The sequence below is a fragment of the Carassius carassius genome, chromosome 12, assembly GCF_963082965.1.
Source record: "Carassius carassius chromosome 12, fCarCar2.1, whole genome shotgun sequence".
In the NCBI taxonomy this organism is placed as follows: Eukaryota; Metazoa; Chordata; class Actinopteri; order Cypriniformes; family Cyprinidae; genus Carassius; species Carassius carassius.
The window spans coordinates 19,932,713-19,950,927 of record NC_081766.1 but is presented as its reverse complement, the minus strand read 5'-3'; the positions used below and the strand labels follow the sequence as shown (position 1 = coordinate 19,950,927).

Sequence of the window (18,215 nt, the reverse complement as noted above, 5' to 3'; positions counted from 1 at the left end):
ACTTTGTCCTGCAGATTGTGGGATGACTGTTTTCAGCACCATGGACAGCATCTTCTTCAACTTTGGATGCTGGGCTGGTTTTCAAATCACTGATTAAAAACGGGTTACAGACCTGAAAAAGTAGAAGTATGTGTATCAAAGTATTATTTTGGATTACTAAAAAAATGCTTTACCTGGCCATTTACTTTATTTCCTTTTTGCTCTTTCTTTTACATTTACATTTATTCATTTAGCAGACGCTTTTATCCAAAGCGACTTACAGATGAGGACAGTGGAAACAATCAAAAACAACAAAAAGAGCAATGATATATAAGTGCTATAACAAGTCTCAGTTAGGTTAACACAGTACACATAGCATGGGATTTTAAATAATATAATATAAAGAAAACAGATAGAATAAAAAAAGAATAGAGCAAGCTAGTGTTAGAGGTCTTTACACATACACACACACATACAATTGCATAATTAATGAAAAGAAAATAGAATACAAAAAGATTAGAAGTAGTTAGATTTTTTTTAAAGAATAGAATTAGAATAGTGAGTGTTAAAGTTAGAGGATCAAATAAAGATGGAAGAGATGTGAGATGAGTGTTTTAAGCCGATTCTTGAAGATGGCTAAGGACTCAGCTGTCTGGATTGAGTTGGGGAGGTCATTCCACCAGGAGGGAACATTTAATTTAAAAGTCCGTAAAAGTGACTTTGTGCTTCTTTGGGATGGCACAATCAAGAGACGTTCACTTGCAGAACGCAAACTTCTAGAGGACACATAAGTCTGAAGTAACAAATTTAGGTAAATGGGTGCAGAGCCAGTGGTAGTTTTGTAGGCAAACATCAATGCCTTGAATTTTATACGAGCAGCTATTGGAAGCAAGTGCAAATTGATAAACAGAGGTGTGACATGTATTCTTTTTGGCTCATTAAAAATTAATTTTGCTGCCGCGTTCTGAATTAATTGTAAAGGTTTGATAGAATTGGCTGGAAGACCTGCCAAGAGGGCATTGCAATAGTCCAGCCTGGACAGAACAAGAGCTTGAATAAGGAGTTGTGCAGCATGTTCCGAAAGAAAGGGCTTGATCTTCTTGATGTTGAATAAAGCAAATCTGCAGGATCGGACAGTTTTAGCAATGTGGTCTGAGAAAGTCAGCTGATCATCAATCATAACTCCAAGGCTTCTAGTTGTTTCTGAAGGAGTTATGGTTGGTGTGCCTAACTTGATGGTGAAATTGTGATAAACGATGGGTTTGCTGGAATCACAAGCAGTTCTGTCTTGGCAAGGTTGAGTTGAAGGTGATGGTCCATCATCCAGGAAGAAATGTCTGTTAGACAAGCTGAGATGCGAACAGATACTTTGAAGGACCTATCTGATAGGTAAGACTCAAACCATTGAAGTGTGGTTCCTGAGATGGTTATTTTCAGCTCCATCTATTATAGTACCGCAATAAATGAGAACAGTTATGCTGTTCACAAAATAATCATATTTTGCGGTATCAGTTTTGTTGCTTGTTACTAAAATAAAAAGGTTAAATTATCAAAACTCCCAAACATTTTTTTTCATTTTATTTGTTTGACATCATCATGGTTGTGAGAGTAAATATAAGTTAAATTTACTTATGAAGTCAACACCATTACCCTGGATATGAATGTGTAGAGAGAGAGAGAGAGAGAGAGAGAGAGAGAGAGAGAGAGAGTTTGTGTGTGTGTGTGTGTGTGTGAGAGAGAGAGAGAGAGAGAGAGAGAGAGAGTTTGTGTGTGTATGTGTGTAAGAGAGAGAGAGAGAGAGAGAGAGAGAGAACCGTTTTGACTTCATAGCAGGTAAAATATTGAAAAGGACTTATGTTGCCAGATTTTTTTTTTCATAAACATTTGAAGGTGTTTAATATACAAATACTATGTATAATATGCAATATATTATTTTAATTTTTTAGAATTAAGCTTTTCCTTGTGTCAGAATACAATAATTATAATATCAAATACAAAAATATAATATATAATATAAGATAATATATCTATATGAAGTATTAAAAGTTAATAAATATTATATTTATTAACTTTTATATATTATATTATATTATATTATATTATATTATATTATATTATATTATATTATATTATATTATATTATATTATATTATATTATATTATATTATATTATATTATGTGAACTATGAGGACAAGTCATTTTAGAGGATGTGATTCTTGATGTAATGTTACAATTTCGTTATAAAATAAAAAAATGTCAAACATGGTATATCTTTTTTAAGAACATAGTGATAATCTCTGATTAATTAGTGTGAAAATGTTGTAATAGCAGGAAAATTGTTTTGTGCCATGTCTGAAAACTTGGTGATAAGACACATCACAAACACGGTCACTCAAAGCTGTAGCACAAACATTCGGCATCCATCATAAACAGACTCTAGTACAGAACAAAATATAGTTCAAATAAAAAGAGAAATCCAGCTACGCCTGAACCGAAACAATGCCTCGCTTAAGATTCCTGAAGTTCTCTTGCATTGGCGCTCAGAGAAAGAAACTGTTTAACATTAGCATATTTACATCTTTGGGAGTTGATTTCTGTCTTTGTAAAATGTAAATGAGTTTCCCCTCCAACAGCGCTGTGTCCAGATAGAGCTGAATTAGCCCAGTGTGCCGTACGCTCCAGGGTTCAAAGCGAGGGCCACGCTCCCTGATTAAATACCCAACACTATGGGGCTGCAATCATACATTTTTGTACCGGTGCACAATTTCCTACTTATTCTCATACAATCAACGAGACCTCCTCCTGTTCCCTACAGTATAAGGGGGAGAGACAGAAGCATACAGATTGGGGGAGCGGAGGGGGTGATCCAGACTGAAAAATGGGAAAAATAAATAGGAAGCAAAGACAGAGAGAGACACAGATAGAAAAAGCCAGCCATAGAGAGAGCACAAGAGAGCGTGTGGCAAACAGTGTGATTAAATGATATTGCCTTGCGTTAGTTCACACAGAGGTTAGCTGCCAGGAGGCAGCAGGCTGTGATTAGCTTCATGTGTGTGTATGAGTGTGTGTGTGTGTGTGTGTGTGTATGTGTGGTAAAGCAGGGCTCGTTTAGAGCCTCTGCAGGAGCACAATGGGTTTGTGTCCTGTTTGAGGGGGGAAACGGCTCCTGTTTATCTCACAAGCATAACGAAGCTGAAGGGAGATGGAGAGGAATAGTGTACCATTAGATGCCTCCTGACCTGCTTTAGTCTGCATTTTAATATTTTGTGAGGTTTATAGGATCTCTCGGCTGAAAAAACACAGTTTGGGAGCAGAGATGTGGTTGGGCGGCTGGAGTCTGAGTCTAACTTATGCCATTTCCAGATTCACCTTCATCATTTCCTGTCACCTCACCACTCTCTCGCAGTTAAAGTGGCAAAAGCCCTGAATAAAATTAATGTATTGTCTTAAAGGAATATGACTTTGCTTGCAAAATTGGAATGCAAAAGGTGAAATTCTGAGGACTATGCTGCTCTTTCTTGTCTATCTAGGTAGGAGATTTAGGACTGAGTTCTTCCATTTGTCACTGGATCATGGACTTTTTGACAGGATGGCCCCAGGTGGTTAGAATGGGAAACCACACCTCCTCTACACTCACCCAAAACATTGAAACCCCCCAGGGCTGTGTCCTCAGTCCTGTGCTCTACCTTCTTTATACCAGTGACTGCATGGCTAAACACAGTTCTATCAAACTGAAGTTTGCTGATCACTAAGACTAAGGAGATGTTTATCGATTATGGGAGGAAGCAAGTGAGGAATTACAACAGTGGGTCAGTGGGGCCACAGTTGAAAGGATGAGCAGTTTTAAATATCTTGGGGTATATATCATAGAAGATCTTTCCTGAAAAATGCATAGATCACCTCGTGAGGAGGGCAAATCAACTTATTTACTATTTACAATTTTTGGCTAGTTAAGGGTCTCACAAAAAGTGTTGAGGACTTTTTATACTGGAGATGTGGAGAGCCTACTCACAGGGAGTATCATCTCCTGGTTTGGAAGTACAACGGACCAAGATCAAAAAGCACTGACTAGAGTTGTAAGGTCAGCACAGAAATCCATCAGGACTTCGCTCCTTGACATTAAAAACAGTTACAGTGCCTTGCGAAAGAAGCCTAAGCAGTTTAACATAAGGCTGTTTCATAACAAAATGTGAAAAAAAATGAAGGGCTATGAATTTTTTCGCAATGCACTGTATATTCAGAGATGCAGGACGAGGGCTAAAATAATTATTAAAGACTTGTTTCATCCTGGACACAGTTTACTGTCATTGCTCCAATCAGGGAAGTGATACTGGATTTTGAGAACCAACACAGAAAGACTGAATGAGTCTGCAGACTTTTATTAGTATTAAATATATAATTTGCACTTTATTGATCTTATTTATGTTTATGGTTTCATATATGTGACGAAAGGGGCGGGGTCGAGAGCCATAGGAACGGAGCAATGCCGGTGGAGTAAATGCTAATGCACGACACCTGCGCCACTCGAGTCCTCCGCTTTTTGGGGAGGAGGGGGTTATATTTTTATTGTTAATATTTTTGCACTTTGTGGGACAATAAACTAGGGAAAAATCATTTCACTACATTGCAAATGTATATGTATGAGACAAATAAAGAACCTTGAACTAAGCTTTTGAAGAAAAACCATATGAATCTTGTGCTGTATTCCAAGTCAAATGACAGATTTGTGTGAGGAACAGACTTAAATTTAAGTTATAATTTACTGACAATCTTCTCCTCCATTGACCTTTAACCATTGTGGCCAGATCAGAGACTGAGAACTGAATAATTTTGAATTTAGGGCAGTTTTCTGAACCAGATCAACTGGGGCAGCATGATTAAAAGGAAATAAAACACGATAAGCCTGCAATTTAATTAAATAAATATATGCACTGCATGTTTCAGAGTGTGGCACGGCACGGTGTTCTTTTACACACAAGTAGCTTGTGAAAAATTACATGAATATTTGTAATTTTACAGTGTATAATATTTGTCCTGAATATTTTGGAGTTGAAATTGTCATGTCTGTTCTAGGTTTTGTTTATGTTCATGTATTCATGTCTTATTTTGTACACTGCCAATATTATGGCTCCTGATTTATGTCACGTGACTCCCTTTGTCCCTCATGTGATCTGGTCATGTGTTTCCTTTAGGTGCTCTATGCAGATCGATCAAGTTCTGACTTGTAGCAGTGCATGCCAGTTAGAAATATTGTCCGACTTGAGATACCGCAGACACCATTTGGCTGTCACATGTGGCATCAAAGTGTATGAGAGCATTTCGAGAGCAGACAGCTGACTCAGCCGCCACAGTTTCTTCAGAACGGTTGCAGAAGTTTCACTACTGGCCAGAGTCACCGCCCGCATGACAACTATTACAATGCCAATATTTCTTCTTTTATTTCTTTACTTAATAATAACAAAAACAGCAACAATAATTTTAATAATATATTTATCCCATATTGTGCAGCCCTAAAATCAATTGCTACTCTATATAAAAGATCCAATGTAAAATGTTAATTCACAAACAGAACACTACTACATTTCTAATGAATACTCCAAGGAGATCTAGGACAGGCGTCACGATAAATAGAGAATAATTACTTGATTTTCTGTCTGTTTTACACAAATGTACTGTACAGTCTATAATCGCAGGGACCACTTTCATGATCTTTACTGAAGCTTGAAAGTGTTGGTCCCTGTTCTCTATAATTGTGTGAAAAACAGGCTTCAATTTTTCTAAATTTGTGTTTCACCGAGGAAAGAAAATCACAATTATGCATTGTGAAATCGGGAGTGAGTTTTTTTTTCAGCAGTGCTTTTTAAATGTTGTTTACCTGTCCACAGGCCAGTCCCATTCCTCTCTCCCCCATGCCATGAGGACAAGACAGGTTTAGCTCCAGAGCATCAGCTTTAGAGTCCTGTTAAACAAAAGAATTAGGTAAAATTAGGTAAAAAAAAAAACCCACTTACATATAGTCACTTGTGTAATTAAATGTATTGAAGAATAGATGCACTGCAAAACTACATATACAGACAAACAAATCCAAAGCACAAGCGGTCACTTCGTGCATTTCTACAAATTGGATTGCTATTTGACCATGACAAGACCAGGTGTAAATGCCCTACAAGATGCATTTGAGACCGATAACAATCCAATCACTCAAACAAGCTCAGGATGTGGTCACATACGTAAGCATCATGCAATCATGGTAAGACACATGGATGCATGCATGCATGTTTTAATCATGAAACTCAAACAATAATTGCCATATTAGGTGAGAGCTCTTAGTATAGTTATTTATTTCCATATAACTCAGAAATAGTAGTTATATCCATTTTACATTTATGTGGCTAAGTTTAAATGTGCACGTCCAATCAAACAGCAATTCAAACAATGAAGACACATACATGTTTCGCCAGGCTCTTTAATACTCCATAAATGGCCACAAATGACAGTATATAAATGTCCTTCGCTGACAAACACAATGACTTTTAAAGACGTCATAAACACTAGCAAGATATGTCATAAATAATTTTTCATTTTACATTTCTAAAGTCTATCGATTCATAAAAATCAAGAAAAAAAAGAAAAAAAAAAAAGCTGTGCAATATTTATTTACAAATGCCACTTGGTTTGATATTTTACACTGAAATAAATAGATCTTTAATATATTAAGATGTCCAAATACATTTTACTGCCACTGTGTGCAAAACAGCCTCCCAGAAGCTGCACACATACAAAAAAAAAAAAAAAAAAAAACCTTAAGCACTTCCCAGCATTCAAAAAGCATAAAATGGTGTTCTTAAAATAGACCCAGAAGAACTCTTTGACATGTCAAAGCTGCCACAGAGTCGTCTTATAAAAAAGAGAAGCAGAAAAAAGGCAGCACAGGTGGATGGGGAGCGTGTGAGTGAGCGAGGGTGCTGGAAGTGGGAAAGCATTCAACAGGTTCTGAACCGCACTGAAATGGGGAGAGCCAGAACGATTTCTCCGCTACACACCCTACAAACCTGCTGCTTCAGACACATAGCCGTGACTTTTCTAAATCCTGACAGCCATTAGAGGAGAGAGGAAAAAGAAAGAGAGGGATAGTAAGTGAGAGAGAGAGAGCGAACGAGCGATTTGGCTGGGTTTGAGAGACACAAAATGACAGACAAGGCAGGCAGGAGACAGAACTGTGCAAATCTACTCCAAGGTGTGCTGGTATAAAGTGCATACTATTTTATATGGCCAAAAAATATGAGGACATCTGCTTTGTGAATATTTAATTCCACAGATGATGAATAATAATATGAGTTTGGTCCATACTGCAATAGAACACACTTCTGGGAAGGGTTTCTTGTAAATGTTGGAATAAGTTAGTGGCATCTTCCTTCCTGCATCCACATGAATGTTACTGGGGTTGGAACTGATGTTGGGTGATAAGAATTTTGAATGAATAATGTTAAAAAAAAAAATAATAATAATAACATTTAAACTTAATTTCATCTGCAGCCATTCATTTTTCATTTCGACACTTCATTTTACTCTGTTAAATGATGCATGTACTTAATACAGTAATAACAGCAAATTATGCATAAATAAATAAAATAACCCTAAACCAAACCCTAATCCAACCCTATAGTAAGTAAATGTTAATTAATATCACTCAGTACTTGAATATTACACCATAACAAGGTCACAAAAAATAGTGTAATCAAATTTTAATTAAAATTGATCAGTAATTTTACATTGTAATGAAATTGTATGACTCTCGATATACATTTTATGCATGTGTGTGTGTGATTTTTGTTTAGTCTGCTCACCATGGCTACATTTATTTGATCAGTTAAACAGTACAGTAAAAATGTATATTATGTTATATTATGAAATAATATTAAATTCTTCCATTTTTATTTATTTTAAAATGTAATGTATTCCTGTGATGGAAAATCTGATTTGGTGTTGTTATATTTTTTTCAGTATTCTTTGATCAGCATTTTGTATATATACACATATATATGTATATATATATATATATATATGTGTGTGTGTGTGTGTTATAACGTCCCTAAAGGGAAAAGCTAACATGACCATGAAAATAACAGCCCTTCACTATTCTTATTCCACCTCCATCAAATTTTACAGCTGGCAATATGGATGCGTGGAAGGTTGGGAATGTGAGTAGCCCTCTCTGTCAGATTCAGATTCTCATGTCAGTCTGAGATCCACTTGTCAGACTGCCAGATGGTGAAGAGTGAGTGATTAATCAGAGAATGTATTTCCACCGCTCCAGAGCCCGATAGTGACGAGCTCTTCGGCACTCCAGCTGATGCTTGCCGTTGCTTGGTGGTGATCTTAGATTTGTATGCAGCTGCATGGCCACGGAAACCAAATTTATAAAGCCCCTGATGAACAGTTGTTCTGTGTTTCCAGAGGACTCAACAAGGAGAGTCACAACTAAGGACAGATGATATTTACACCCACTGCACCTTAACATTCAGCACCTCTCTGTGTTTTCCACCTGCAACTTGCGGGAAATATGGCGTCCTTGGACTGAATTGAAGTAATTCTACATGTGAGTCTTAACAATGGCGAAACGAAAACAAGAGCATCATCTGTGTGTTATGAGAAAGAGCTTTTATGTACCTCAAACAACAGAAAACTTCAAAGCTGATGACCTCTTATCCAGAAATACTAAACAGCCTCACATCAAAGCTCCCTACTTGAACAGGAAACAAAAGCCAACTGTTGCGGTCGTCGAAATGAAGATAAGTACTCGCACATATAGTAGATTTCCATTGGTAAGCCCAGATGGTCTTCATATGGCCTAGGCTTTGAGCTGTGTCTTACCTGCAGGACTCCAAAAAATGATGTTTGTGTGTGTGTTAGTGAGACAGAGTGAGTGGAGGATGTCTGGATATGCTCCATTAGACAGCCAGAGGCCTCAACACAAACACTGATCAGTCCTGACACTAACTTTGACAAGAACTAACCACTCCAGTGTGATCAAAGGCGTGCTGCCTGGCCCAATCCAGCTCATAGCTACATCAAGGCACCTTTGATAGGCAATTCTGTTGGGCCCTTTAACATAGTGCACTTCTCTAATGAATTAATTAATGATTGGCATTGAGAAATTTCTTGGACCCTTCTCACAGCTTAAGCAACAATATGTGAGGCTTCCTTGCCACAGAAAGGCCACTTTCATATCTTCTATATATTTGAAAGATTCATAAAAGCACAGCATGTTTTGAAAAGTAAGCATGACACATCAAAATTCTTATCCAAACGCCTAAAAGCCAGAGTGAAAATCAGAATAAAACACCCCATTTACTCCTGGTATTAAGATCAGTTTTACGTCTGTGGTTACAAGCGGTCAGTGCTGATGGTCTTAACGATTCAAAACTCAAAGTAATACACTGATGAAGAGGTTCATAAGACTTTTTAATGATTTTGAATTCACCAAGGCTGCATTTATTTGATCAAAATGGCAGTAAAAGCATTCATATTATGAAACATTATCAAAATAACAGTTTCCAATTTTAATATTTGTTTTTTACATTTTAAATGTTATTTATTCCTGTGATGCAAAGCTGATTTTTATGGCAGTCATTAATTTACTCCAGTCTTCAGTGTCACACGATCTGTCCGAAATCATTCTAATATACTTATTTTCTGCTCAAGATACATGTTTTATTATTATCAGTGTTGAAAACAGTTATGCTGCTTAGTATTTTTGTGGAAACCGTGATACATTTGAATATTGTTTAACAGTGTAAAAATTTTCAATTTAATGCATATTTGATAAACACACACACACACATTTCAAATATGTATATGTTTATGTGTATCTATCTATTACTTTGGTTGTGCTGTACAGTATGTTTTTGACACACTAAAAATAATCAGTTCATAAGAGATATTAATTTCAGGAATCATATTACACTGTTCATGCTGTATGCTCTTGATTCAGTGAAAAATAATCTATTCATAAGAGTCTTTTACCTTTTAAGTATTTAAAAAAGAAAGACGTTTTGTATCATTATTTTGCGGTACACTGTATTTTTATTACATTATTCAGTAGACAGATCTTAATAGCAGGTGTAAACAGAGCTACATTTTGGGTTGTTTTGTAATGTGTCTATCACAGACATGTTAAGGAGGAAGATTATTGTTATAAAAATACAAGAGTACAGAATGACTTGACATGATTGTACACGAAACTTCCCACTAAACTCCCTCACTAACACGCTTCCTCTTTGGTCTTGAAGACTGTCACTCCAGCCTCCTCACTGCAAAAGCCAAATCTTCTCCTGGGTTTTCTCAGTGTAAACATGCATGTGTGCAGGTTCACTGAGCGCATGTGTATGTGTGAGCGTACAACGCCTTAATTAGAGCACCAGCAGCAACAAGTTTTAGTGATGGCAGAGTCCTGTCCGCATTTACATATTGTATGTTCTGTCTAAATCAGCACCGGTTGTTTATAAACAGAACGAAATATAACACATCAGAGGACACACACACACACACGTCGGCTGCAACAAAGTCAGTCTGCAGAAACCCTCAAGTATACTTCAAACAAGAAGCTGCTCTTCATTTGTGAATTTTAGGAAGAGATGCTTTAGTCTTACCTTGTTAGGACAGAGTTTGTCAAAGTGTTTGGGGGTTTAGAGGGATAGTTGACTCTAAAATGAAAAAGTGTCATTTACTCATCCCATTTCAAACCTATGGTTTCTCTTCATCTGTCTTCATTGTTATTTAGGACGAAAAGTACTATAAAGTATCATTAAAGTAGTTCATACTACAGGTTTTAAATTGGAGGTGCAGACTGCAGATCTATTCAGTTAAAGGTGAAGTCATATATTTATTTATGGGAATCTAAAGGTTCTGAAGTGATTCTGGATGAAGGAATGGTCTCTGATCTCTTGTCAGGTGTTCTCTAACCTCATCAGACATTATAGGAGAAAATTTAGAGCTGTTAAACTGGCAAAAGGAGGTTTAAAAAAGAATTAAAAGAAAGGTTGTCCTTAATCTTAGCCAATGTGTATTAGAGAAAAACATTTATTTCATAATGATATTTCCCCCTATTTTAAATTCTTATTATCCAATGAAAGTTTAGATTTTTGTGAATTTTTTAAATAAAAGATCAAAAGGATTAACAATGCAGATTAATTTTCACAGCCTTCTTTGATCATATTTACCAAGGGTGTCTATATTTTTGGGCATGACTGTAGTCGTTCAGTCTTTCTTTTTTTTTTTATATATATATAAATTAATGTCATTGTCGTTTTTTGTGCCTTTTTTTTTTTTTAAGCAATCATGCATGAAGTTGATAAAAAGTTGGCAGAAAAAACTGTATCACGGTTTCCAAAAAAAAAATATATATTTTATTATTTCTTGAGCATGCACAATTAGCATTGTAGAATGATATCTGAAAAATCATGTCACATTGAAGAATAGAGTGAAAATTCAAAATAAAAAAAATCTTACCAACCCCAAACTTCTGACTGGTATATTATTATATTATGTGATATTGCATTGTATTATATATCTGCCATGAAACTCTAGATGGCACAGGTTGATAGTTTGTACCTCAATCAGATATAATCGCATCATTATTTACACGGTGCAGCCGGTTCCAGGTGCATCAGCAGCCAATAAGCTTGCTACTCAACATTTTGCTCTGACACAGCAGCAGCAGCGTAGCACATCTATTCCACCAAGTCCAAAATAATTAACATTGCCATGTATATTACCATAAACCCTCCAAGAGTTGTCATAACAGAAATTATTTTATGGAACACGTTTATGAAATGTACTGTATATGGTGCATTTTTTGTTGATTTGGTCAGACAGGATTCTCATTCACTTTCATGGTGTGGATAAGTACAGTAAATCTTCAATATTTCTCCTTTTGTGTTCCACAGAAGCAAAAAAAAAAAACGCCAAGATGAAGTTGGTAAATGATGAACAATGTTCATACTTGGGTGAACTATCAAGCCTTTTAACAAAGAAAAGCACACTTAAGCCCTATTCGCACGGGATTAGTATTATCTGGGGACCTTGTATGATTTTGAAATTACCCCCCAACACATCTGAATTTCGTGTGGTGCATTTGCACGGGATAAGCGAAGCCTGTGATTTTACTCAAATTTACTGACTTATCTCCCGGATTCCCTGATGTCAAGGCTTTGAGAGTCCCGTTCTATGGTCTTGTTAGATAGATTTAAAAAAAAAAAGAAACTAATATAGTCATGTGTGCTGTGTCATTTACATTTCACCAGGTTAAGATAATATCTCAAGCTTTATGCTTGATTTATTTGTAACACATTAACCTCAAAACTTTTTCAGCTTTCTCTTTCTGCAAATTGTATGGTGTAGCGATATGATGACAGCACCCAAAATACTATCAAACACTCCAACGCAGCTCAATTCTACATAAATGATGGATAAAAAGGCGCACAGGAAACAAAAACCTATATCAACCTAAATGATATACGACCTGCCAAATCACAGAGATGTCGATTCGCACGGGACTAATATTATCACAGGACCTCGTGTTGGCCGAAAAAATGGTAGGTCATTTGCGGGGGAATTTTTAGTTTACAAATTACAGACATGGCCGATTCGCACAGGATTAAGATCACAGACAACCTCCGCAATTATTACAAATGACTGAAGGTCACCAGGTAATACTAATCCTGTGCGAATAGGGCAGTGGTTCCCAAACTTTTCCATTCCACGACCCACCTAGACAAGTGTAATATATTTCACGACCCACCAAAATATTAAAAAAAAAAAAAAAACAACGAGTGAAATTACTTTAAACCTAATCTTACTTAAAATTTTTATGACAGAAATTAAGTATTTAAGAAAAATAACCATTTTATTTTAGAGTACAACTGAAAATTTCACTACAAATTTACAAGTTTTAATTTTTGTTTACTGGCGTTAAAATATGTAGTGTCCATAAAAACGTGAAGCAGGCTCACTCCAGTGAAGTGTGATCTGCGCTGCTGTGTTTTGTTGCATTCATGATCCTTCCGTGTGTGTCGGCGAGAACGGAGCACAATCCAACACTTTTTTAGAAAAGCATAAGAAGCAAAGCAGAACTATCTAAAACAGTTTGGAGATTAAAATAATTGTGAAATAGGTAAAAAAAGACCGATTGAACCTTTTAATGACATTGCTCTGAGACCTTCAAAACACGCAACGCACACGGACTTAATTGCAATTTGAAAATCACACTAAGGATATTGCAGTTCATTATTAATGTTGGTGGGCTATATCGTTGTGATGAGTGGGTTCCCAGTTCCCGCCTCCTTCTTCCTGTGATTGTGAAGATTTTAATGTTTTACACTGGTGCCGAAGCCAGGGAGGAAGGAGGGGCGCGCTGCCGAAGATCCTTCGCCGCTGGGGTGAATCCGCAGTGCCATCGAGCAGGGCGAAGGAGTCTGCCGCCGAGGGTGCTCGATGTGGTGGGCTGGAGTGAGTTGCCGGGGGGGGGGGCGAACTCACTCCAGCCCACCGCCTCGATGACTCCTTCGTGGAAAGAGGTGGGAACCGGCGGACAATCAAACAAAGTTTTAATAACCAAATAAACACAAAACAGCGCGACAGCCCCTCTCGGATGACTGCCGTGCACAAATAAAAAACAAACACAAAATAAAACCCAGGCCTGGTCCTCTCTCGTCCTTCACTGTCATCGCTCCTCTTTTGTATCTTTCCGATCTCCTCCGTGGTTCTTGAGACCGGTGAGTGTTGCTCATTTCCCAATCACTCCACCGGCCTAGCTCTGTTCCCATGGCACTAGGCCCCGCCCCACTCGTCACATTCGTGCAGCCCTAGACTGAACTGTGTTAGTGTCTGTGTGTCATTGAAACGCAAAATTAGCTGCAGCCAAGTGACTTTGTGCGACCCACCTTGTTCCATTCCGTGACCCACGAGTGGGTCGCGACCCACAGTTTGAAAACCCCTGGAATAGGGCTTTAGTCTGTCAGGGTCAGTGTCGTTATGATAGAGGAAGCGGGTTTGTTCCAGCTATAGCAAACATAATTTTTTTTTAAGTTTTACAACTTCTCATTCACAATTTGTGAGCAGATTTCGCTTCTGTCACCCAAAAGGCTGAAATCCAATGATACAGTATCTAATGCAACTTTAATGTAAAAGCCTCTTTCCACAGAACCAATGAGGCTTTAAACTATGAATATGAATGCGACTGTGTTTGTCAATGTGTTGAGAATGCATGTGATAAATAAATGCTTCTTTTTGTGATATGCTGGGAAAAAAATACAAAAAGAAAAAAAAAACTTACACATTAACAGACTTTCAAACATGTAAATGAAATGGATATCTTGAGGACAAAGATCTTCAGAACATTAACTAATTTCACGGATTCATGTTTCATTTACTATTCATGCTTCCAATTAGCCTGATTAATCTCTGAATTTGAGAGATGTGTAAGGAGCAAACAGTGCAAACTTGTCAAACACAAACACACACACAGAGAATGGCAACTTACCTCAGCCATATTTGCCAGCTCAGTCCAGTCAGCTTGGTTGTAACCACACATAATACTGGCAATGATAATCTAGACAAAGAACAAAAGAGTGTAAGGAAAAGAAAAAAAGAAAAAAAACTTAGGGGGAATGAAAATACCTGATGAAGTGCGATTTCACCTGATGAGCTTACACTAAATCCAGCAATTTTTCTAAATCAATTTTTTTTCGAATCCATTAATTTATTTATTTCGTTTTTTTAACAGCCCAGCTCTCAGCAAAAGCTATTACCACACCTTAAACTCTGCTGCTTTATAATTCAGTGCATTTGTAGACACCCAGTGGCACGCACGTATTATTAAAACAATAAAAACATCACGCTGAAGGCATTATTCAGGTCCTCTGTGGCAAGGCAGGATTTAGCTGTATTACTCCCGCTGTATGCGGAGACACTGTAATCGCACCACAAAGCGGAGAGATATATGCTACGTGTCTCCTCCTCACTGGGGACTTTTAAGGGAATCAAATCAGTATATAGGGCACTGGGAGGAATGCTTGGCGGCCAAAGCATGTGTTTCGAAGTTTATGAGTCCATCCATCCTGGATCTCGCCGGGACCTGTAGCGCCTCTAACCCCACCTCCTCTCATCCACTCACCTCTGGGAGCTCCGCTAAACCACACATACTGACCGGCTGAGGCATGGCAAGGAAAGCAATGTCGGTGTTTTACTGGTGTCAGGAGAATAACTAAGGACCTGGTCTCTGTATATACATGTATATCTGTAATTTAAGATCAAGTCAGCTCTTTTTTTGCGGTCGTGCATTTAGCAGATATTTAAGCTTGAGATGAAATAAGTCCGAACTTGAGTGACCAAACTTCCCCTTTGAAACCTTTACAAACACACCTGTACTGTCTTGATCATAATGTCAGAATTCACAAATGCTCACTATATAGTTATAATATAAGAAGCAACCACATTTTGGTTGAGGCATGTCTAGAAAAGCAGTGTCGATGTTTTATTGGTGTCAGGAGGATAACTGAGGGCCGGGTCTCTGTCTATACATGCCTATTTGTAATATACTGTAACACAAAGTCGGTTCTTTTAGCTATCCTGCATTTAGAAACTCAAGTTTAAGATGAAATAAGTCTGTGAATGTGCATGCAGGGCATGGCTCTACCCCTTTCTAATCAGACAGAGGAAAGAGAGTGTGCAAAACAGGCTGCATCTCTAAGAAGCAGGAATCACCCTATTTTCACTTTAATAACGCTGTGCTGAGGTAACCGAGCCGGTCCGCCAGCACTAGCAACACTGGCCCTCTAGAGACCCCCATCACTGTGGAAACTGTCAATCATGTGGTGATATGAGGAAATGAAAAAAAGAGAAGGGGGGCGGGGTTGCATCTTATGCGTTCCACATTTATTCTTCAGTTGCCGGCATGTTCCTGACCACTCTTGAGACTCACAGGATCACAGAGAGTGTGATTGTGGGGCTGAAATGTGTGAGCCGGTATAATTTGACATTATTGTGGTAGTTTTTGTTATTCATTACACTATTCTGAGTACTCATTTCATCCAGCGGCGTGTGCCCATCACCCCTGACCACGAACCAGTCACACGCTGTGATGAGCTCTGCCAAAAACACACTTCAGTGTTCCCTAACAAGCTGACAAGGAGCGATGGGGGAAATGGAAATTGTAAATAGTAAATGTAGATAATGGGTGTGTTGAATAGCTGAAACCTGTGCAAAATCAGGGAACATTATCAATGGGATTCTTACAGTGTGTATATTATGTTTATCTCACTGATACCTGACAGATGCTCTGTTCCAAAACTGAACGTGCTGCCTACAGAGGAAACACTTTAAAGGAGCATAGCTAAATGTAGGCATTTTAATTACGCTTCCTCCTGAGAGGCCTTTAGTTTAGCCAAATTCTAATATATCGTTTGTGGAGAAGGCAATCATGTGATGCACTGCGGCGAGAATTGAAAACACAAATCCAAGATGATGGACAAGGTGAAGCAAGAGAAGTGTTAACCATAAATAAATTGATTTCATTCACAAAGTAGTTCAGTGTAAATAAAAACTGATCATTTTACCCACACCGTAAAAAAGAATGCTTCATGCGGCTATTTCTAAATTAACTGGTTTGACAAAAGTCACAAATATTATTCTATTATATATAATATATTATTATAACAACTTGCTTACACCAACAAAAATAATTTTTAGGGTTAGATGAAGTAGAATGAACTCCTTAATGTAAAAGCTATGCAGTGCAATATTTGTGAGTGCTATGTATTGTAATGTTTACCAGGATAAACATGTTGTTAGCAACATGCTAACATCAAATTGTGTTCTCTTACGAGAGTTCTCTCGTACTGCGTCTTAGCTAAGACGCTACGGGAAAAGTCTCTTTTCACGATACACTGAAGCAAAAAATTATCCTTAATTTTGAATTATTGTAAAGCGCATTTGCAGCAGCACACAGCCATAGGCGAGACGGCTCGCTCGTTCATTGGCTGCTCTGCGGCAACTGCATAAGCCTATCGAGCGCAGGCTTCGCGCCCTCCATGCCGCTTCCCGCCGAAACGGGTGTGGCCTAGCCCTATAAAGGGAGCTCGAAAAGGCTGACTCACCTGATTTTTCATCTCTTCAGCGAAGCTCACGGATCGTTGATCACGAGAAGAAGCAACGCGTCATCTGATAAGCATCTCAGCGGGACGAGCCATTCCTGAAGCTGCTGGCCAACGCCGCCTTCCACTGCCGTTCCTGCTGCGCTCTCCGGCGCCCATATTCTTTTCAATTCCTTTTATCCTGTGTGTGTTCGCCCTACGACACACACTCGTAAAAGAGCTGCGTCTTTTTAAAGATGGCTTCTTGCGACTCGTGCAGAGCCCCACTCAGCGAGGGAGACCGTCATGTCATCTGTGTCTGTGTACCTGGGTGAAGATCATGCAGCGCTCGCGCTCGCTGACGGCGGATGCCCTCACTGCGAGCTGTTGCCAATGGTGACTCTGAGGACTCGCTTGGCTTTTTTCTCTGAGCCTGCATTCTCCGCTGCGCTGCGGCGCCGTAAAAAGCGCCACTTCCAGCGGATTCCGGAACCGTCTCCAGCTCAACCGAGCGCGCCGGTTCGCCCTGCTTCACCGGCCTCCCCTGCATCGCTTCCCGATGGTCAGCGCCCGCTGTCTGCCGCCGCGTCTTCCGAGGAAGTAGATCTCAGTTCTTCAGTTGGGCCTGCTCCGCATAAGCCCCTTGCAGTTCTGGCTGAGAGCGCGAGTACCGCGCAGAGTGTGCATATGCGGTCAGTTGCGTCTCAAGGTCAATCAGAGCTGTGTTGAAACCTTGAAACCCTGGACAGCGAACGACTGGTACCAATCAGGTGTAAGCCTGGGGACTTCCTTGAAAGGGAAAATGGTGTCGACGGACGCCTCCACTTCGGGATGGGGAGTGCTGCTCGAGGGCAGACCGTTCTTTGGCCTGTGGTCAGAACGGGAAAAGCTCCAACATATCAACTGTCTGGAAATGCTGGCAGTAGAGAACGCGCTGACGCGCTTTTGTCCCCGAATCAAGGGCCACCACGTCTTAGTCCGTTCGGACAATATGTCTGTGGTGTCCTACATAAATCGCCAGGGCGGTCTCAGGTCCCGAAACCTGTACAGGTTGGCGGAACACCTCCTGGTTTGGGCTCAGCACAACTTGCGCTCGCTGAGAG

The 18,215-nt window shown here is 38.9% G+C and overlaps 1 protein-coding gene across 1 annotated transcript in view; it reads right to left on the bottom strand.

The window, feature by feature from the left end:
- The window catches only part of LOC132155070 (dihydropyrimidine dehydrogenase [NADP(+)]), a 189,051-nt gene that overhangs the window by 45,502 nt on the left and 125,334 nt on the right, over nt 1–18,215 (bottom strand). Inside the window, exons 15-16 of the mRNA XM_059563847.1 lie at nt 14,523–14,591; nt 5,856–5,939 (exon numbers count right to left, since the gene is read on the bottom strand). Of these exons, the coding sequence (XP_059419830.1) occupies nt 5,856–5,939; nt 14,523–14,591 (153 nt within the window). The remainder of the gene's footprint in view (nt 1–5,855; nt 5,940–14,522; nt 14,592–18,215) is intronic.